General features: G+C 39.8%; 2 protein-coding genes across 4 annotated transcripts; one reads left to right on the forward strand and one right to left on the reverse strand.

Moving 5' to 3' along the window:
- The first annotated feature begins 6,402 nt into the window (after nucleotides 1-6,402).
- LOC132795290 (DNA-binding protein Ewg) lies at nucleotides 6,403-13,354 on the forward strand. Its single transcript, XM_060805943.1, is given in 7 exon segments — nucleotides 6,403-7,323; nucleotides 7,325-7,387; nucleotides 7,474-7,689; nucleotides 8,707-9,237; nucleotides 10,760-10,885; nucleotides 10,958-11,090; nucleotides 11,152-13,354. Coding segments are annotated over 7 exon segments (2,475 nt in total). The 5' UTR covers nucleotides 6,403-6,696; the 3' UTR covers nucleotides 11,931-13,354.
- A 2,407-nt stretch (nucleotides 13,355-15,761) lies between these two features.
- Nucleotides 15,762-22,737, reverse strand: LOC132796991 (uncharacterized). 3 transcript variants are annotated; one of them, XM_060808388.1, is made up of 3 exons: nucleotides 21,933-22,737; nucleotides 20,320-21,869; nucleotides 15,762-18,616 (listed from the first exon to the last, which is right to left on the reverse strand). In XM_060808388.1, exons 2-3 carry the CDS (start codon nucleotides 21,766-21,768, stop codon nucleotides 17,321-17,323), a joined length of 2,745 nt encoding a protein of 914 aa, XP_060664371.1. In that variant the 5' UTR covers nucleotides 21,769-21,869; nucleotides 21,933-22,737; the 3' UTR covers nucleotides 15,762-17,320. The 3 variants fall into 3 exon arrangements, with proteins under 3 accessions (XP_060664371.1, XP_060664372.1, XP_060664370.1); XM_060808389.1 differs by having other exon boundaries at nucleotides 20,320-21,872; XM_060808387.1 differs by having other exon boundaries at nucleotides 20,320-22,737.
- Nucleotides 22,738-22,803: the final 66 nt, after the last annotated feature.

The raw sequence follows: 22,803 nt of genomic DNA on the forward strand, positions 1-22,803 counted from the left end.
CGAATTCCAATTCGAATTTTTTCTTCTGGGTTTTTTTTGTTGACCTGGCCATGCGGGCGTAAGCAAAGCATGTATATGTATATAGTACGTGTGAGTGTATGTATTTATGGGGGTTGGTGAGCAGCGCTCACCCTTGAAATAAGGACAGATACACACACAGCAGCCATGCTGAGTTGGAGAGCAAAGCTTTAACTGGGCGCACTAAATGTGACGCCACTGTAGCAACAACAGCAGCATGCTTGTCTGAGAGGGGGGTTGACTCGAAAATTCTTAGTTGAACAAGTACAGTTCCAATTGGAACTGTTTTGACTCATTTATTACTCTACTTATGCTGCTGCCTGTACTATGTGTGCTTTCGTTTATTTGAGGTGCTGGCAAAAATGAAACAAAATAAATACGTACATACAGTATGTATGTATATGAATATGAGTGTATGTAGATGAAACAGGGCATGCGTTGTTGCTGTGTGAAATATATGGAAATGGTGGGGGGATAGAATTTTTTGGGTGTTGGTGTGCGCCGTCGCCACTGCCGCGGTCGCGACCGCCGCCGCATGCGTAACTTTATATTTGTCGTTGCCATTGTTGTTGTTGTTTCTTTTACATTCTTTCCCATATTCCTACTTTATCGCAGTCTTATTGTTTTTGTAGACGTTGCGTCAAGTACAACAGCAGCAATGGGAGCGCACACAAAAGTGAGCAGCGAAAAGCTCTCTCTTTGTCGTGCTCTCTCTCTCTGTTTCTGAGAGGGCGTATGTGTGTGAGCGGAAGCGAGACAGCGCGCATGAAAAACAATAGCTATTGATTATTTATAATGTGGAGCGCAGCAAAGAGCTGCTTACTGAGCGCGCTGACGCAGTGGGAGAGCTGCCAGCGCCTGCACATACAAATACACAAGCACATATGTATGTATGTGACTGTGGGTGTGCTTGTATTTAGAATAGATTCTAGGCGGCGGGCGCATGCACTTACTTATGCAAGTGTATGCATGTCTGTATGTGTGTATGTGTGTGTGCAAGCAGCGCAGCTCACTGAAACAGCTTTTGTGTATTCTTTCTTATATGCATTGCGCTCGCTTTCTTTCTCTCTGCCTCTCTCGCTATCGCTATAAAAATAACCATAGGCGATAATAGAATAAATGCATAGCAAAGTGTGACCAAAGCGCAGGCGCCAAGTGTGACCCTCATTTGTGTGCAATTTATATGTTTATGTCTGGCTATCGTCCATATCACATGTCGTCCTCCTCTTCTATCTCACTCTCTTCATCTCTCGATTTTGTGTATCAACAACATTATCTGTTTATTCGATCGGATCAAATTTGTAATCAACAAAAAATACACTTTGAAGATTGACGCTGGCGCATTCTAGCTGTCGCCTTCACGCATTGTTAGACACACTCACGTGAGTGTGCGTGTGTGTCTATGTGTCTCTAACTGACTTGACAAAGCTTGTAGCATGCTTCTCAGCGCACACGAAAGCAACTTTGCGCAGATTCAACGCATACAACACACAAGCGCACACGCACACAGACAGAGACACGTGAGCAAGCCATGTGAACATGAACGTTGCGCACGCACCACCCCAAAACAAACAAAATACGAGCGAGCTGTATACACTGGTGGCAACAAAAGTAAGCACACCTTTGCTATCAAAAATATTGAGCCAAGAATGTGTTTTGTTTATAAGTATTAAACTAGGACAATAAAATATAAGATCTCTTTTAATTTGTTTTAAGCGGAATTTATAGGTTAACAAAAATAAATTCTCATTCTCAACCAAAGGTCTATTAGAGCATATTCTGAAAAGGATGTTCTTATTTTTTAGAAATTGAATTGATGCATTAAGAGATAGTTGAAAATAAATAAACACCGAAAACCTTGCAAAATTTGTTTTTATTTTTTTGTATTACTAGTATTTATAGTAAAAGTAAAAAACAGCAATTCCAATAGAATATATAGGAACACAATAGTAACACTTTAATTGTATAGAAATTCAACAAAAAGTTTGGTTTTTATTTATTGTTGACAATAACAATCGTAGCTGCCTTTTGTTTCGACTATCATATTATTTACGGCCAGCACTGTAAACATAACTCTCTCGTTTGCCTGGCACGCGCAAGTTAAACGAGCTTACCTATACAAACCCAAGCCACCCCCCCACTACTCTACTCTACTCCGCCCTACCATGCACTGCCCCTGTTCTTAGGGGGTTGTTGCTTGTTCTAATTCCACACATACATACAATGGTGGTGCTTATGCTACCTGATGGCATTGTTTGCTGCTCTGGTGGTGGGTGGTGAGTGGCGAGTGCTCCGAGCAGTGCATGCGTAGCCATATGGCCCATAAACAACTACAAGAACAACAACACACGCAGTTCGACTTGCATGATTTCATTGCCCAAGCGTAATGCGTTTGCGTGCGATGTTGTTTTTATTGTTGCCGCTGCCTCTGCCTCTGCTGCAGAGACGACGACGACTGCAGATTGTGCTGCTGCTGCTGCTGCAGTGAAGCTTGCGTGGGGGATGTTTCTGATTCGCCTTTGGGGGTAGCTGCGCAGCCCCTTTTGCCGACCTCTACACAAACTCAGACACATATTATGCATGTATGTATTGTGTATATAATGTATGGTTGTCTCTCTTACACTTGTGGAGTAAAAGGAGGCGTATTAGGCTGGGCACGCATGCAAGTGACAGCTTTTGACCTGCCAAGAGCAGCTTTTTTCATGCAAGCTTTTTTTTCGGTTGTGTATGTGCGCACACCTCGCCAGCCTGCTGAGCTTGCACTTTTGCAGGCAAGGCAAAGGCTTTTTCTGTTTTGCTGTGTTGTGTTCTTGTATGTGTGTATTTGTGGTTATTCGCTTTAACAACAACAAGTACATGTATGTTTTTATGAACATATATATATAATACATATGTATGTAGGCAGCACAGGCAGCGGCAGCGTTAGTATGACCATCTCTGTCGCACTTGCACTCGTCGTCGCATAGCTTTTGGCTCGCCTGCTGCCGTCTCACGCGTCGCAAAGCGACAACGTCGACGCATGGGCGCAGTATTGATTTTTAACTGCGTCGACGCCGCCGCCTGCGTCGTTGCTGTCGTCGTCGACGTCGTCACCGAAAATGAAACTGCAAGCACACGGCGTCAATCCGTGGGGTGGTTTGGCGCAGTGTGGTCGCTCAGCTCGCTCGCTCGCACTGTTCTGTTTTGCTCTGCTTTGCTCTGTGCTGTCGTTGTCGTCGTCGTCTCATAGTTGTTGTTGTCATCGTCGTCGTCGTCGTTTACTCGCTTTGCTTTGCTTTACGTCGCGCGTCCGCGTTTGCTCTGTGTGTGTCTATCTACATACATACATACATATCTCTGCCGTGCTCTTCTTCAGCGCATTTATTTTTCTTTCTATACTTGCTTCACTTTTTTTGTTTTGTTGTATTCCACTCTGTTGTTATTATTGTCAGTGTGCGTCGCGTCGCGTCGCATCGTCGTCGTCGTCTGAGCAAACGCAAATAGAACTTCCACTGGGCAGGCGGAAAAGCCACCAACACTGCAGAGCGACAGCAACAAACCAAACCAGACGAGACCAACGAAAATGCAATAAACAATAACAAGCAAAACTAACTAAATCTCCAATCGAAATAAATAAAAAATTAATACATATTTTTTTGCTGTGTGTGTGAAAGAAAAGTGCGTTCATAAGTGGGAAAAGCAAAAGGCAAGCAAATTACAAATTACAAAAAAAAATATATAATTAATAAACTGTCGAGTGTGTTAAACTCAAACAAATGAAATGGTGAAAAAATACATATCAAATATATATAGTTAATGCGCACGTGCAGCGTTTAGTGAAAAACAGGGCCGCACTTTGTGTTGGGGCCGACAAAATAATTCAGTTGAAACCGCTGAGTCGGCGCATTGTGGAAGCTTTTTTCCTAACCCCCTGAGACTATTGATTAGCTTATCGAGCGAGCTAGTGTGCGAAAGAGACAACTATAGTATGCAACCGATCTTAAGGGAGGAAATTTTCGGTTGCTTTAGGATTTACAATTCAGAATGCAATAAATTCATTAATTTTATTCGAACAAATACAGTGAATCCCTTTAGTTTAAACTAAGTTATTTTAGTCGGTATTTTCAATCGCTGCCACAGTGAAGCTTCCTGCAGCACAAGCCGCTAAACTTGACAAGTGAAATATCATTGAGCTTTGCTTAGAGACAACCTTGCCATCAGTTTGATTGTCTCAGTTGTAATTTGAGCTGCAACTACAGTGAGCACTGGCTAATGGCAAAACCATTTTTATATTGTGAGAATAATTGTTTTTCAATTACTCACGTAATTTCGTAAAAATTTTAACAATAATAAAATGGATACTATACTATAGTATCTAAAATCAAAGCATCTCTTTAGCGAGTGCACACTGTCGACTGATAGCTTGTTATCATTTTGCAAAACCAAAAGCGACTTTGTTCCTTATTTGCCTGATTCATTTTGAATTTGTTGTGGTTGTGGTGTGTTGTCGTTCGCAGCGAGTGTCCACTGTAGTGTATGTCGTGTACTTAACGTACGTATTCATTAGTTTATACAGCGACGATGGCGTTGCTAATCAGCGACTGCCACTCTGTGTGTTATAACAACACGAAATTCTTGCCGATGTTCTTTTTGTTGTTGTTGTTGTTGTTGTTGTTTTTTGTACTAATTCATTATGCATGTATATGGAGCTTACATTGTGTGTTTGTTGTTGTCCCGTGTTGTTTTCTACTCATCATTATTGTTGTTGTGCGGGTTTTTTGTTGTTGCTGTCGAATGTTGCGCATGCGCGCTTTTGACCTGATTCATTCAGCGCTTATCAGTAATGGTTTTTTGACATTTTTTTATTGCTGTTGTTGCTGTTGTTGTTGTCGCTTTATTTATTGCGCCGCATGCAAACAGTTCGCGACACAAGTTTAGAAACAGTCTACAAAAATATTAAGGGAGGCAAAGCATTGAACTCGATCCACCTTCGCTTCCAACCCCCCGCTTTTTACTCCCTCCGTCTCTTTGCTTTTTCTCTCTCAGTTCGTCCCTTATCGCTAGTCTCCTTTTATTTCCTTTTTATCTTCCTTTCTACTCTCTCTCTCTACTCTCCAGCCCTCCCTTATCTACCGGCTTCTCATTCCACCTTGTCGACATCCGCATATGCCACTTGAATGCAACGATCGACCTCCCCGAATCGTTTTAAAGTCGGGTTGGTGTTTAACAGTCGTGTCTTAGCTGGTCTTGATCATAAATTTGACAGACGTTGATCCCGCCCTCTGTAATAATTTTAGCTTATGCCGCACAATTAAGTAAAACAACTGACAACTGATTTAGCTGTGTTTCGCAAAAGCTTTTTATATAATCAATCGGTTCGGTAGATGTTGATGATTATATTGAACATTCATTCAATGGATAAATGAAATCGCTGATTTAACTTACACTTGAATTCCTTGCTGAAACGGTTCGCAAGTGGTTCGATTCGATATTTTTGGCATTAGTGAAGCTAAAAGTACCATTCAAATAGCAAACAAATAATAAAAGAGATGCTCTCAAATGTGAATACCATAACAATGTGCTTGAAATGTAAGCTGAACCTGTTCGTTAGTGAGAAGAAGTCTTACAATAGCAGTTATTTACCCAAAAAGTACACAAGTGATAAATGTTTAATGCGGAATTGGGTATAATGTCGATAGCTGGGTTTGCATATCCCCGAACTCCTTGCTGAACCGGTTCGCAAGTGGTTCGTCTGGATATCTTTGTGATTACAGTAGCTATATTATAATTAAAATAGCAAATAAATCATAAAGAGGGTGCTCTCAAGGATGAATACCATATCATATATTGAGATGTAGGCTGAACCGGTTCGCTATTGAGGAGTCTGACAATAGCAGTTATGTGTCCGCAAAGTGTATAAATGATGAATGTTTATTACAAAATTGAATAATTAGATTCCTTGGCTTGCATATTCCTAAATTCTTTGCTGAACCGGTTCGCAAGTGGTTTGTCTAGATTCGTCATGCAAAAGCAGTCATGTACTAAGTTGACTAAGTGATGAATGTTTATCACTGAATTGGATGTAATACACTTCCATGATTTACAGATCCCCAAACTCCTTGCTGAACCGTTTCGCAAGTGGTTCGGTTAGATAACTTTCGAGTTAGTTAAGATAAAAGAAAAATTCAAATGGCAAATTAATAATATAGTTTCCGCACATTAATCTTCCTCAGCTCCCCAAGGACACTAAGAATAGCGCATGCACGTAGCGTAAGGAGTACTCGGAGTCGTTGAATTGCACAGCAACCTTAAGTATTACAGTCAAAGCCGCACAGTCAGCTCCACCGACAACGACACCCACCTGGATCAGCAGCAGCACTGCCAATAAAAGGACGCACTTAAGCCGCAGGAGTAGGAGCCGAAGTCAGCAAGCTGGCCACCACAAGCTATCGGCTGGTTGTGGCGCCGGCCGGCAGCCAACGCAGCGGTGGCAATGTCGTCGTCACCACAAGCGGCGGCGGCGGCGGTGTTGGCACAGCCAATAATGCAACCGTTGTGAACACCGTCGGCGGTGGCAGCAACAACAGCTCCAACAGCGGCGGCCTCAATGTCACCACGATCACGACAACGAGCAGCGGCACCCAGGCGCAATCCTCATCGGGCGGCAATCAAAGCAATGGCACCACCTACAAAATCGAGATGCTCGACGATGACATCCAGAGTCTGGCCACCGATGACGATGACGACGAACTGATCAGCAGCGATGGCAGCTTATACGATGGCGATCTCAATACCATTGCGGTCAACGATGATGTGGCCAATCAACTAGCCGCTGCTGGTCCGGTGGGCGTGGCCGCCGCTGCAGCCATAGCGAGCTCCAAAAAGCGCAAGCGTCCGCATTGCTTCGAAACGAATCCATCGGTGCGCAAGCGTCAACAGAATCGCCTGCTACGCAAGCTGCGCGGCATCATCTACGAGTTCACCGGTCGTGTGGGCAAACAGGCTGTTGTGCTGGTGGCGACGCCGGGTAAACCGAATACGAGCTACAAGGTGTTCGGTGCCAAGCCGCTGGAGGATGTGCTGCGCAATCTGAAGAACATTGTGATGGATGAACTGGACAATGCGTTGGCCCAACAGGCGCCGCCGCCACCCCAAGAGGATCCGTCGCTGTTCGAGCTGCCTGGCCTGGTGATCGATGGCATTCCCACGCCCGTCGAGAAGATGACGCAGGCGCAACTGCGCGCCTTCATACCGCTGATGCTGAAGTACTCGACGGGACGCGGCAAACCCGGCTGGGGCAGAGAGTCAACGCGTCCGCCGTGGTGGCCCAAAGGAGTTGCCGTGGGCGAATGTCCGCATGGATGCCCGCTCCGAGGACGACAAGCAGAAGGTGGGTGGGGTGGGTGTTCAACAGCCGCCCCAAAATATTGAACATCCTTTACTAACAATCATCCTTCAACCATCAACAAATCACAGATCAGCTGGACGCATGCGCTGCGCAAGATTGTCATCAATTGCTACAAATACCATGGACGCGAGGATCTCTTGCCCACATTCGCCGACGACGAGGATAAGGTCAACGCTCTGATATCACAGTCCGGCGACGAGGACGAGGACATGGAGCAGCTATCGAATACGCCCACCATACAGACCGTGCAAACCGTGACGCCGGCGGTGAGCACCAACAGTCAGGTGAGTCCAGACTCATCTAGCTTAAGAGTTGGAGAAGGGTTTTATCATGAGTTTGTCGCAGAATCATTCTGCGCACTCATTTAGGAAATATAGCTCAGTCTGTCTGTATAAGCAACAACATCTCGGTTACTACAAAAACTATGTTCAATTTGTCTTTTGTATTCCACATTCCGAATACTATATTAATTATAGAGACTGCAAATGTTGTTGCACATCACCGAAATTGCATAGTTACATGGGTTCTACAAATTTCATAAGAATTGTTTTAAATTACTTTTGTTTTCTTACTTTTAATATAAAGATTTACACTTGAAAATAGTCTCAATTTTGTAAATTTTTGCGATAAGAAAATGTATAAACATAACTTTCAAATTTAAGTGTTTATAACTACATTTGTTGTAAAACATTTCGGGAATATAGATTAAAAGAACGTTTATATATTTGATGATTATGAGTATCATAAAAAATAATATATAAAGACATTATAGAAAAGAACGTAGTTCGGATTAATTTAATGTTTTCTATTTAAACAGTTAAAATTTAAACAATGAAATACGAGGAAATATTGTTTATAATAGTTATTGTAATAGCCGAAGAATTATTTGTATATTTAAGTAGGTTAGTATTGAAATGAACACTAACATATATCTAAAGCACTTACTGCAAAGTCCTTTGGCTTAGAATTGTAGGGAAATAATTGTTATATATAAAATAGTTGTTATTGTTGTGTAAAATACTTCAAAGTTCGTAGTATATTAATGATGAGAAAACAAAAGTAATTTAATCTATTTGGGGTCAATCACAAAAGCATCGTGTTGTACACTCTTAATATTAATGGTTTATGGGTATATCTCGAGAGAAAGAGAGAGAGAGTCAAATCACCAAGTCTAACAAAATGTTTCTATCTGGGATTGTCTTTCTCACTCACACTTTAACACACTCACACCCATCCAACACACAACTAACATTCACTCACACTAACGCAACACTGTCTGACATGGTTAATCTCGAAAACAGCCACAGCAGGTGAATGTGGTGAAGATCAACAGCGCCGGCACAGTGATCACCACGCACACGGCCCAAACGAATACGCCGGCACCGACAATAATCCAGAGCACGAACAATCAGCATGTGACCACAACGGCAACGCTGCCGGCCTCGACGAAAATCGAAATATGCCAGGCGCCAGCACAGCAGCAACATCAACAGCAGCAGCAGCAACATCATCAGCAACAACAGCAACAGCATCATCATCATCATGGCAGCAATACGGTGCACATACAGGCAGTGACACAGGGGCAACCACAGACGATACAGCTGACAACGGCGAGTGGAACGGCAACGGCGACGGCGGTGCCGACGACAGCAGCAGCTGTAAGTGCATCAGCGGCAGCGGCTGCCGTCGCTCAACAGCAGCAACAGCAGCAGCAGCAACAACAACAGCAGCAACAACAACAACAACAATCGAATGCTGCCCAAACAGTCACCGCCCAACAGATTGCCAATGCCCAAGTTTGCATCGAGCCCATTACGCTCAGCGACGTTGATGTTCGTACTAATCTCTCAGAACTTGTAACTAAAACGCAACCAAGCTCAAATCCTCCTCGAATCCAGAATTCCTATTATCACAGCATGCTTGCAACTTTCCACTTGGCTCTATTATTCAGTTGTCTTGTTCGAGTTGAGAATCCAGTTAGCATACTAGATCATAGATTGAAGATACCATTTGTTTGCTTAGTTAGTAATCTGTTTTTTGTTTAAGTTATAATTTAAATTACAGAGAGAATAGAACAGCAAGAAGTCTTTGCAAAATTGGTCTTGAAGATATAGATTTTATTATGCGCTAAAAAAACAATTCCATTAGTGGCATTTGATAGATCATTAAACTTCGCTCTATTCTCTATATATTGGAAAATGGTTAGGTTTCCTTTATTTACTGAATGAAGTATAGAATAAAACATTTTTATTGTATTCCAATATATACTGAAAAGCTTGAGCTAATTCGAGTTATAAAATAGTAAGTGCAAATCATTTTTTTTTGGTTTTTAAATTATTACTTTATGAAAAAGAGAACTAGCCAAAACTGTGATCGCAGATTAATGATATCATTTATTACTAAGTTAAACAGTTTTTGGCTATAGTTGAAACTAGATTTAGAATAAGAAGAATCAGGAAGAAGTCTTTGAAGTGTTTTAAAAAAAACAATTCCTTCAGAGCCCTTTGCTCTATTCAGTATATAATGAAAAATGTTAATAGTATTCCAGTAGTATTTAGTATATTATGGAAAATGTTTATTCCATTATATACTGAATAGAGCATAGTTTAATGATGCAGCTATAGCTTGAGTTATTAATTAGTAATTCAAAATTGTTAATCGTCTTAAAAATCATCAAGACTTTATATTTCAGTTGATTTTTCTAGTCGATAGCTCAGTTTGAATAAAACGCAGATCTGAATTCGTAATCCTTTTTTAAATTATTACCAAATAAATTCATAAACAAGACAACTAGCCAAACAACTGTGATAAGGTTGCAAACTGTTTTTTATTATGTTCACGCTTAAGTTTTTGTTATGATATTGTTTGACTTTTATTTATTTGATTATGTTGTGAAAGAAAAGAAAAAACTGTTCCTTATATGATTTTGCCTTGTTAACCGCACTCGTTGCAATTGATATTGACAAATATATATATATATATATGTGATTATAATATTATTTTAATACATTATTTTTTTCTTACAATTATTGTGATTTTTTTGGTTATATTGATGTTTTCTCGTTTTGCAGCTGCTTTTAAATATGGTTTTCATTTCATGAGTTCCCAAACATTTCACACTCTGCACATGTAAATACTCACACACACCAACATCCACACACACAACAACAACAAAAATACAATTTGCATGTTCTTGTTAACATTTTTTTTTGCATTTTTTTTATATTAATTTTCCAAGCGTTTTTTTTTTTTTTTTTGTTCTGTTGTATTTCTGTTGTCTCAAACGTCTTTCAAAGTTTCACCCCATAAAGAGAAAGCTGTGCATTAATATTTATTAAACATTCTACTCAACAGTATACGACACAGACCGTGCTGTCACAGAATGCTGATGGCACCGTTTCCCTCATCCAGGTGGATCCCAATAATCCGATCATTACGCTGCCCGACGGCACCACCGCCCAAGTGCAGGGCGTGGCAACGGTAAGTGAAATAGAGTGATTTATAAAGTAGTCGAACGTTAAAGTCAATAATTTTGTCAATTTGTACCTTTAGCTACATCAAGGCGAAGGCGGCGCCACAATTCAAACGGTGCAGAGTCTGACCGATGTGAATGGGCATGAGAATATGGTTGATCTGACCGAGGCGCAAGATGGACAGATCTTTATTACCACCGAGGATGGCCAGGGTAAGCACTGCACTCCAATTGCTTGCCATAGAAATGTTGATATATTTTGCATCCTCTTTAGGATATCCGGTGTCCGTGAGCAATGTCATTTCGGTGCCCGTTTCGATGTATCAATCGGTGATGGCGAACATGCAGCACATTCAGAACAGCGATGGCAGCACCGTCTGTCTGGCGCCCATGCAGGTAGATAACAGCAGCAGCAACAACAACAACCACAACACACGCAACAACAGCGGCAACCACAGCAACAACAACAACAATTGTAGCAGTAGCAATAGTAGTAGTAATAATGCAGCCTCATTGCTTGGCATTTCGGTGCTCAATGCCAGCGGAATGTTGAATCGTCGCACTGCGTCGGCAGCAACAACTGTTGCAAGTGCTGCAGTTGCAACAGCGCAGCCGGCAGCTGCTGCTGCGATAACGCTGCAAGCGCCGCCAATGACGCGTCTCTTTTGGGCCGCCAGTGGCAGTGGCAACAGCAGCAGCAGCAGCAACACGTTTAACAACAATAACAATAGCATGCTCACTAACAACAACAACAACATCAACAACAATAACAATAACAACACTATCAAGCGCTTGTTGCCAGTTGTGGCTGCAACACCGCCAACAACACCGACGACGACAACGCGTCGTCGCGCGGCCGCAGCGCAAAAGCGTCGCAAGCAGCCAAGCGGCAGCAAGTTGTCGCCGTGCGGCAAGAGCAGCGGCGATGTTGCTGCTGCTGCCGCAGCCGCATCGCCGGCATCCATACGCTGTGTGGACAGCGCGAGTCTGACGACGAGCAGCGCGCAGGCGCAGCTGCCGGCAAAAACCATTAAAGTGGAACACTTGGAGTAGCACCCAGACCACGCCCCCTTCTCCCCCACTCTCTCTAACATACCCCCTCACTATCCCCTCACATACAAAAAGCGACTGCCAAGCTGCAGTCCTCAAAGGCTCCAAAGCAAGCTAACCAATCTAGTCAAAGCGGCGCTGCAAGCACAAAACAAACACACACACACGCACGCACACACTTGCCATACATGCATGTACATATAAAAACGCACACACACACAAGCGCACAAAGGAATGTGAATGCCAACAAACAAACCAAAAACAAAAAGTTAAAAAACAACAAATCAAATTAATTGTACACAAATTAATAAAAAAAAACTACTAACCACGCCCCTTGTCCCTTGCCCACACCCCCAAAAACCCCTTTAACTGAATTTACACTAAGCGCAAACCAAAAAGAAAAAAAATAAGAATAATTTCTATAATTTGTTGATAATTGAAGCCAAAACCAAAACACACACACGCATAAAACTAAACAAAATCAAATCAAATTTGTATCATGTTCCTAGCAATCGTCAAAAACAAAAAACAAAAACATCAATTATGGAATTTCTTAGTTAATTATGTAGTTATATTATTACATTTATGCTTTTATTTTTAGTTTTACCATATTTTTTTTTTCGTTAATTTTAGTTTTGTAAAATCGATTAACATAGTTAAAACCATGCAACACAAGCCAAAAATTAACGTTAATTTTAATTCAAACAAAACAAAACAAAAATGAAACTTTTTTTGTGCAATCTATGGAAAATGTTATGCAATTGATTGAATGTAGCTTAATTGAAGATTTTCATTTCTAAGGCAAACAGGAATGAAAATTTCGCACATTTGCCACTTGAATAGAAATTCAAGTTTTATTTGAAATTTTACAAATTCCCAAAACTTCATTGGGAACAGCTTTGTAAAGTGAGAAAAAAGTAGCATATAAATCATCGATAAATGAAATCATATAGTCATCTTGTTAAACTCTCGTCCAACGTAGCCAATTTGCATTCAAAATGTAGCAAGTAAAAAGAAAAAACTAACCCGAAAGTGAATTAAAAAATAATATTAAAGAACCGCCGCCCACATTTGCCATTGAAAACACACCAAAAATAAAAAAACAAAAACAGAAAAATAAAAAGATTTGTGAATATTGTGTAAAGTCGTGTGGCCAGAAGAAATTGAAGTGCATACAAATATTTTTTATGTTGATTACAATTATTATTGTGCTTATTATTATTATTGTGTTTAATGTTTTTATTACTGATTATGTTTATTATTATTATGATTATGATTGTAATTATTTTTATTGTAGTTGTTCTAGAGCAAATTTTAATTACGTGTCAAACGATGGATCCAAAACTAAAGAAAAACAAAACAAAGCAAAACAAACCAAACAAAACTATTGAATAAATCTTTTGTTGTTGTGATTTTATAATTTCAAATTTTGTTTTTAAATACATATATAATTTAACTCTCATTTATTTTTTTCTTAGCAGAAGTTCAACTATTTATTTTCAAGGTCTCGCGATCTGTTTTATATCATTTCAAACATTCTTATGCCTCAGTTACTGTAAGTACAAGCTTGATTTCCACCTTCAACCCGAAACACACAAAAGTAAATGGAATATTTCAATCTTAACTTAACTTTTCGATCTTTAAATATAGAAACTAATAAGAGTGTTATTATGTGCACTTTCAGGTGGAGAATGGCGATCAGCTGGAGACGATCACAGTGTCGCCGGGCATGCATCAGATGATGATTCAGGGTGGACCTGGCCAGGAGCCGCAGCTGGTGCAGGTCGTCAGTCTGAAGGATGCGACGCTGCTGAGCAAGGCCATGGAGGCGATCAACTCCGGCAATGTGAAGGCCGAGGATACAATAATAATGGAGCAATAGAAGCAACTGGGCGCTGCCAGTGGCACCAGCTCTGGTTCTGGAACTATCGAATACATATACGAGCTCCAGGACGAGGACATAATGGAGTAAGCAGTGGACGCCATTATGCAGCTGGATACGCGACTGGTAGTGAGGGAAGACGATGGATGGATGGAGCAATAGTCACAATTGGAATCTATATATATATATATATACCATGCATAAATACACACATACACATATAAATTGATGATCTCCCAAGCATCTATCACGCAATGTAAATGCTTGATAACACTCACCAACACACACACTCATAGTATTAATACATTTTTTGATATAATTATATGTAACGATTACGCATCTAAAAAAACCAAAAAGAAAAAGAAATACTCTCGACATACACGACGCATAAACGAAAATATTTTATAAGTACCTGAAAGGTGTTTTGCTACAACAAAAAACTAATAAGCAAAATCAAAGCTAAAGCAATTCTCATTTGATTCTCTCTTCGTTATGTGTTGCTCCGAGTTATTTGTATATCGATCGAGTCTATATACAAAAAAAACAAAACAAAAAGAAAGAATACCAAAAACAAAAAGATAACAAAATAGCAGAAGAAATCATTAACAATTCTAGTCAACAAATATCCAGTCGAATATATATATTACAAAATATATATATTATTTATTGTAACATTTTTTTTATTTGTTTTAAGTTTAAAGACGTCTTCGCATAGCATAATAATAATTGATGGAAAACGTTTTCGGACAGCAACAAAAAATGCAATTCTTTTTTTTCGTAATTTAATTTAGTGGTGTAACTAATTTTTAAATGAAATTTTTGTCGTCTTTATAAATAGTTCAATTAAAATGGATCCTTAAGCGTAAACAAATAATTAATATATATAAATATGTAAGAGAAAAGCTCTTCGATTTTTCGGCACCTCATTTTGGTGCCGCATTTAACGTTTCTGCACGTACTCATAGCTATATAAATATATACATATATATATATACGTCTTATATTGTATTAACTATATATAGGAATTATGCAGAGTTACTTGTATGTATGTTAAACACACACAAAGGAACACAACATCACACACATACACACACACACACAACCAGAAGAAAATACCATGCAATGTAAACAAGAATTCACTTTAAATTTAATTATTAATTATAATAAATAAATAAACTGTAAACACAAAATTTAATTCCAGACTTTCTACTTCAATATTTTACCCCAAAAGCGCTGATAAGAAAATTTCTATGGACATCAGGAAATTTCAAGTCAAGTTAAATTCAATAGATGGGATTGTTTATTTACGATAACAACGATGGGTAGGATATCTTTAAGTATGGGATTGAAAGACAATCCCGATAAAGAACAAGTAAGAAAGCTACAGTCGAGTGTGCTTGACTGTGAGATACCCGCTACCCGTAAAAGCGAAATAGTCTGTTATTATTCTTATAATATACCCAATATCATAAAAAATACTAAAATATACCGAAGGTCATATTCGGTATATTGTTGAAGTTTTATACATATTTAAAATATAGCATTTTGAATAAAAACAAAACAATCCGGTATTCTTAAAATATACCATAACATACTAAAATATACCAAAGGCCATATTTGGTATATGGTTGAAGTACTACATTTAAAATATACCATAGAACTCATAACATACCATATTGTCAATCAAAGCAGCTGAGATTCGATTGTAGTTGACGTTATTTGCCATTCAAAAGTATTTCTTAAATAACTTCTAGAATTTTTATGCTATCGCAATTAAATTCTTAGGAATAGGAGATAGTTTAGTTATTATTGTCTGGACCAAAATACTTTAAAGGATACCTTCTTTTGTCTGTAAAATACATACAGTTCCTGGAGACACAAACTTTTAAAATCCTTTTACTTTATGGATAGGGAGTATAAAAGCCACCAACATGGGAAAATCGAGTAAATCGAGCCGTATTTTTTGCTTGTTTATTTTCATTAATAATTATTGTTGTTTTCGATTTGTTTATTAATTAGTTTACATGCTAGTTATTTAATTGCTAAACATTTGTAACGCATTATTATCGTTATGATTACATTTAATAAAATAATTATTATTTGTATAGTTATTATTAATTTTGTTTTTGCATTTGTTACTGTTAATGTTTGTTGGTTTAATTTATGTTTTCGTATTTATTTTGTTGAAATTTGTTTCATAAATTAGATTGTACAAAAGATATAGACAACAACGCAAAAAAAACACAAAATGTACTATATAAATATATACACATTAGATGTATCTATTAGAATATATATATATCATTATATATAGTATGTATATGTATACGTATATCTGTAGCGATATAACCCAAAAGTGTTTTAAGAGCACAACTCGTTGAAAGAAAGTTACTTGTTAACTTACAAAAGAACATAAAAGAATTCTACAAATTTGCTTAAATTAGGCATTACAAATTAATATTACACACTAGAAAAACGAACGAACGAAACGAAAAAAAAAGTGATTATGTTATAATCTATACTCGTATTTATTGTTGGGGAAAAACCAAAACAAAAGCTATGCTACACAAAAAAAAAGAGAAAAACAAACAAAAATCTAATAAAAATAATAGATAATAATAATAATAATAATGTGGTTAAAAATAGCTACACATTGACAAGAAAACAAACAATAGAAGAAAGACAATAGATTTCGCTATGAAACAAAAAGGTGCTAACTGCTAAGGCAAACCACAAAAAAACCGCAACCGTAATCGAAGCGGGGGAAGGGGAAAGGGAAAGGGGGGAAGTTCGAAAGCTATAAGTAAGGAAATTGGTGAAGAGACTGGTGACTGGAAGGAAAGGCAACGAGATAGGTGCGAGTAGCTCAAAGCAAAGATAAACAAAGTGGATTCGATCTTAATAGCTCAGTGCTCAGTGTGTGTGTGTGTGTGTGTAGGTGTGTAGGTGTGTGTTCGAGGGGGGTAGGGAAAACTCCAGTGCCTGGGTATGTAGACTTTTCCGCTAGTCTTATTACAGCTATCAATTGAGTATTAATTGTGTGTACACAAATGTGTGTTGCTTGCAAAATGTGGTAATTGTTATGCGTATTGCTCAGTCGCGCTCAGTGTTGCACAATGTTTATTTATTTAAAACTAGAATCTCTCTTTCTCTATCTTTCAATTTGTGTCTCTGTCTCGCTCTCATCTGTCTGTCTGTATTATTAAAATCTGTTAAAAGTTAATGAGTAGCTTGGGCTTAAAAACAATGTATGTATGTGTGTGTGTTTTCTTTGTACTCTTTTTGCACTGGGTCTTAAGTGTGGTCTAAGTGTTGATCAACGCACAAAAACACGGGAGGTAGTTCGAGTAAGGTTTAAGGAAAAGGAAGAGGGGGCTTCAGCCGTGCACTGAATACTGAGCTATGTGTCGACGTACATTAAATAAATAGTGTTGTGTTGTAGTATTGTATTGTAGCTAATCCGAAAGGCAAAAACGTTGGCGTTTCGCAACACTGGCCAGCAGTAACCACACTAATTGCTGTTGCTACCGCTGTTGCTACTGTTACTGTTGCTCTCACTGGACTGTTTCTGTTTCTGCTTGTTGTTTGTTATCACCGAAACCTGCGTCTCATACTCGCTGGTTATGTTCACCAGCAACTGCTTCTGGACCTCATGCTCCAGCATAATGGCATCCATTTGCTGCTCGAACCTGGGCAGCATGGCATCGCGTTGCCGCAACTGTTGTTGGAATAACGTGCGCGCCTCCTCGCCCATCGTCACCAGCTGTGTGTCCAAGCTGCGCAACGTGCTCGACAGCGCCGCTTTCAGCTGTGTTCCCGTTCCCTTTCCCGTTCCTCCTCCTGCTGCCGCTGTCGCTACTCGGCTTTGCGTTCCAGCTGCTGATGTTCCACCCGACTTGATGGGCGTTGACATCAGTCGCTTCAATACGCTGACTCGCGGCGCCACAACTGTGGTTGCTGCCGTTGCTGTGGCTGCTGTTCCTGTGGCTGGTGGCGGGGATGCATTGCTGTTGTTGCCGTCGTCGAGAGTCGTCTCCACGCTGCTCGCACTTGCCGGCGACAATGTGGAGCTCTCGCTACAGCTTAGCTGCCTTATAACAGACTGTTGTTGCTGCACCTTCTGTTGTTGCTGCTGCTGTTGTTGCTGCTGCTGCTTCTGCTGTTGTTGCAACTGTTGCTGCTGCTGCTGCTGCTGCTGCTTTTGCTGGTACTGCAAATTGCGTGCGGATGTCACATTCACCACATCCACCGACTTCGATATCGAATGCTTCACATGCCCAGGCGCTGGCGGCACCAGAGCCAACTGTGCCGCTGGCGATGGCGCCTGCTCCTCCAGGGTCAGCGTCGATGCTGGCGAACTGCAGCAGCCATCGTCCATGGCATCGATGTTGTCGTCGATGCCATTGCTACCGTTGTTTGCTGTCTTTTGCAGATTCTCAATGAGATAGAGCACAATCCGTTCGAGCTGCTGAGGAGCCCTCGAGGCGGGCAAATCGGGACTCGTCTGCGTGGGTATGTCGGCCTTGATGATTGTCGAGAATTTGTTCTTCATCTCCTGCACCTTCCGCTTGCCGGCCTGCTCGTCCAGCAGCGTGTTGACGCACAGAAACGAATGCACCTTGTTGCTGCTCTTGTCAATCTCGAGGAATCCCTTCGAATGCAGGTAGATAAAGTGTCCGTTCCTCGACAGCAGTCGATAGCAACTCTCGCCATAGTCACTGTTGCAGTCGTACATTTGTCGCAGTGCCACAATCACCCAGCGCACATCGTCCAGATGCATGAAGCTGAAGGGGCTCAGGTTGCGCACCTGTCAAAGCAGAAACAAAAAACGAAAAATCCCCTCCGATTAGCACACATGACAACATATCTATTATACGACATTAAATAACAGCGATTATCTTTAGCATATAGTTCTATCAATAAATTAATCACTTGTTGTGAAATTGCAATTTGTCACGCTTCAATTTCCATAACATTCCAATCGCGGAAAACCTCTCTCAGATAATCGAATGATTACATAAACCAAAATCAAATCAAAACATATACAATTATAATAACAACAACTAAGATGTTAACAAAAACAAAAAAAAAAGACTAATCACAGTTCGCATAATTAAATTGATTGAAGTATTCACATAGTTGTTATGCAATTCGAACGTTAAATTGATAATTTGCTGATAACAATGCTAAACATTGCTGATAAACATACCGGCGAATGGTATTCTAATAACAATGCTCAAACTTTATAAATATTAATAATAATATTAATAAATATCATAGTACTAATGCTTATCTAATAACAGCAGTAAGTTAATAAACCAAAATATTTTGTAATTCAAATAAAAATATTAATACAAATGCTAATGCAATGAAGAACTTTGTTTGAATCAGTTTTGAAGAGAATATTTATAATGACAGCGAAAACCTACACATAGTAAAACAATAATATAACGATAATAACCAGAGATATGATAATTGATAAGATACATGATACAAGAATAATAATGTTCTGAGCTTATACACGCTCTTAAGTGCTAATCTAATGCAAATAAAATACTAATGATGATAATAATAATAGTGATAATGATAATAATAATAGTAATTATGATAATAATAACAATAATAATAATAATAATAATAATAATAATAATAATAATAATAATAATAATAATAATAATAATAATAATAATAATAATAATAATAATGATAATGATAATAATAATGATAATGAAAATGATAATAATAACAATAACAATAATAATAATAACAATAATAATAATAATAATAATAATGATAATAATAATAATAATAATAATAATAATAATAATAATAATAATAATAATGATAATGATAATGATAATGATAATAATAATGATAATGAAAATGATAATAATAACAATAACAATAATAATAATAACAATAATAATAATAATAATAATAATGATAATAATAATAATATATATATATAATAATAATAATAATGATAATGATAATGATAATAATAATGATAATGATAATGATAATAATAACAATAATAATATATAATATATATATATATATATATATATAATAATAATAACAATGTTAATATTCATAAGTTTGAGGAAAATTAATTAATCAATAGTAAAAAATATTGTCACCACAAAAAATTTAAAATAAAACTAAAACAATAATAATAATACGATAAAAAGAAACAAGGCTAATTATTAATAAAAAAAATAGAATTTAAAAACTAATGAAAATGATAATTTTAAGAATAGTGAAACAAAATCCATAATCATAATAAAAAAGTTGAGCAGAACAATAATAATATGGATAAAATAAATAATAAACATTATAATCCAATATGGATAAAAAGAAACATTATGCTAATTAATAAAAAAAAAGAAAATATAATTTAAAAACTAATATTAACTATAATAATAATAATTATAATTATAATAGCAATACTATGATGGATAATAATGGAGAATTCAGATGTTCTGATGGCCAGAGTGAAATGTAACTAACCTCATCCTTCATATAGCCGGCAACGATGCCAATGCGCTGATCACAGTCGATGATGCTGCCGTCGATGAGATGCCGCGTCCGATACTCCAGCTGATACGGCTCCGGCTGGCGGCACAGGAGGCTGAGGTTCGTCGAACTCTCGCGCATGATGCGACCCATGGCCACCAGGACGATGTCGTTGCCACTGATGCCATGGAGCGCGGCCTGTGCGATGGCATCGTGTTGTGGCAGGCAGGGAGGCGGCAGCGACGGCGACGATGACGACGACGAGTTATCAGATGAGGCTGCAGCAGCCGCTGCGGCGGCGGCGGCGGCAACAGCGAGCATATTGTTATTACGCGATCGCCTTATCAGTTGCGAGACGATTGGATAATTGGCAGCGGCGCCACCCGTCACCGATGAATCGCTGCGACGAAAGCAGCCATCGATCTTCACCCATTCGTACTGACGCGTCGACTCCGCTCGCGTTGCGGCCCGCGAGAGGCGCACATTGAAGCAGCGACGATCGGCGCGCAGACGCTCATCGATGGCCGCCCAATGGGCGAGGGTCTCGGGGCTGGGCGTGCGGGTTCGCGTTCGCGTTCGACTGCGATGTGGCATGTGGGCATCGATGTTATCCATGAGCTCCACATCATCGTCATCACCATCACCATTTTCGTTGTCATATTGCTGTTCCTCGAGCTCCACGTCGTCGTCGTCGTCGTTAGCTTCGTCCTCATCCTCCTCGTGCTCCTCCTCGTCGCTGGCCGATGTGGAATGCGATTGCGAATGCCTTGACTTTTGACGTCGCTGCTTGTGCCGCCGTTGATGCTGCTGCTGCTGCTGCTGTCGTTGTCGCTGCTGTGGTTGTTGTTGTTGCTGCTGCTGCTGTTGCTGGTAGAAAAGCGTCTCGATGTCACGTGGTATGAGCTGCTGACGTAACAACGCCTGATCATCGGGATGCGTAATCTGCAACAGATTCTGTCCATACAAATCCGACTGGCAGTGGCCCAGCAACTGTTCCACGCTGCCCGAGACGAGCACAATTTGGCCATTGCATGTGAGCGTGAGCAGAAAACTGTCGAGCAACTGCATCAGTGTGTCCGTCAGCTGTGGCGTCTCGTGCGTCGATGGCAGCATCTTGAGATTGTGTTTGCGACGCCGTCGTGTCGCCGACTTGCCAAACACATACTCCATTCGCAGTCCATGCGTCGCCAGCCGGAGCACAGCGGTCTTGTCGAGGCGCCGCGTCGACTCCGCGGCATGTGGCACCATGGTGGCCAGCTCCTGGATGCTGGCGTTCAGTTTGTCGCGTCGCTGCTTCTCGGCCAGGTTGCGCGCCTCGCGACCATTTGAGGCGCCATTGGCGTCGCCATTGGGCTCCGATGACGCCGCATCTGAGACGCCTGCTGTCATAACTGCGACGCCGCTGCTGGCTGAGGCAGCGGCAGGGGCGACTATTGCTGCCATATCGCGCACGTTATTTGTTGTTGTCTGGCGTGTGTGTGAGTGTATGTGTGTGTATGATTCTTTGTGTGTGTGAGTGTAGTGATGTGCTGCTGCTGCTGCTGCTGCTGTTATGATTATTATTATTATTATTATTGTTGTAAATCGTTTGCTTGTCTCTTGCTCACGCTTGCCGACGAATTCGATATCGAATTCGCTTTTCTCCACAATGCATTTCCTTTTCTCTCTCTCGCTGTTGTTTTGTTTTACTTTTTTCTATGTTTAATTGGCGCGCTGCGGAAAATTGTCACTCTCCATAACTTGGCGGCCTCTCTCCACTCTCCGCTCTTCACACTCTCGACGTGCTGCGCTCAGCTCTGTTTGCGTTTTTTGTTAATATTTTGAGCGTATTTTGTTGCTATTTCTTTTAAAGTTTTCAAGGTCTCGCTCGTAGTATCGTACTCTTCTTGCTGTTGTTGTTGTTTTTGTTGCTGCTGCTGCTGCTGCTGCTGCTACTGTTAACCACCTTTGGGCTATGTTCGCGGCAGCCCCCTTCCCCTTGGCACCTTCACAACACTCTCACGCAGCGTATGTTATTTTCCGCTTTATGGAATTTTTTCTGTTGTTTTTTTTTCTATTTTTTTTGTTTTGTATGTGTGTGTGTGTTTTTTTTTTTGATTGCGTTGCGAATCTCAATCTCCTTTGCGTTGTGGCTCTAGTTCAGCAGCAGTTGTTGTTGTTGTTGTTTGTGTTGCTGTTATTGTTTTCGTTGTTGTTTTTGTTATTGTTACTCTGTGGGCACAGCACGTAGCGCAATTGCAGGCCATTCAATACGAACAGTCTTGCCAATTACATTGAATAGCTCACACATACACTGACACAATTTGCACTATTTTGTTTATATTAGTGATTAATTGTTTATTAAACAATTATGTAGCTCGGCGACATTTGTGGCAAAAAAATTTTTTTGTCATCTATCGATATTTACCATCGATAGCTGTGCGCACACCGTTTATCGCTGAACAACTAGTTCCAACTAGTTCCGCTTGGTGTCAACAC

The sequence above is a fragment of the Drosophila nasuta genome, chromosome X, assembly GCF_023558535.2.
Source record: "Drosophila nasuta strain 15112-1781.00 chromosome X, ASM2355853v1, whole genome shotgun sequence".
Taxonomy (NCBI): Eukaryota; Metazoa; Arthropoda; class Insecta; order Diptera; family Drosophilidae; genus Drosophila; species Drosophila nasuta.

Bases quoted from the DNA above. Each gene is read 5' to 3' on its own strand.
- LOC132796991 (XM_060808388.1), bottom strand. From the start codon at position 21,768: ATGGCAGCAATAGTCGCCCCTGCCGCTGCCTCAGCCAGCAGCGGCGTC. The intron at 18,617-20,319 runs GTTAGTTACATT...CTGCTTTGACAG, and splicing joins CCGGCTATATGAAGGATGAG to GTGCGCAACCTGAGCCCCTT.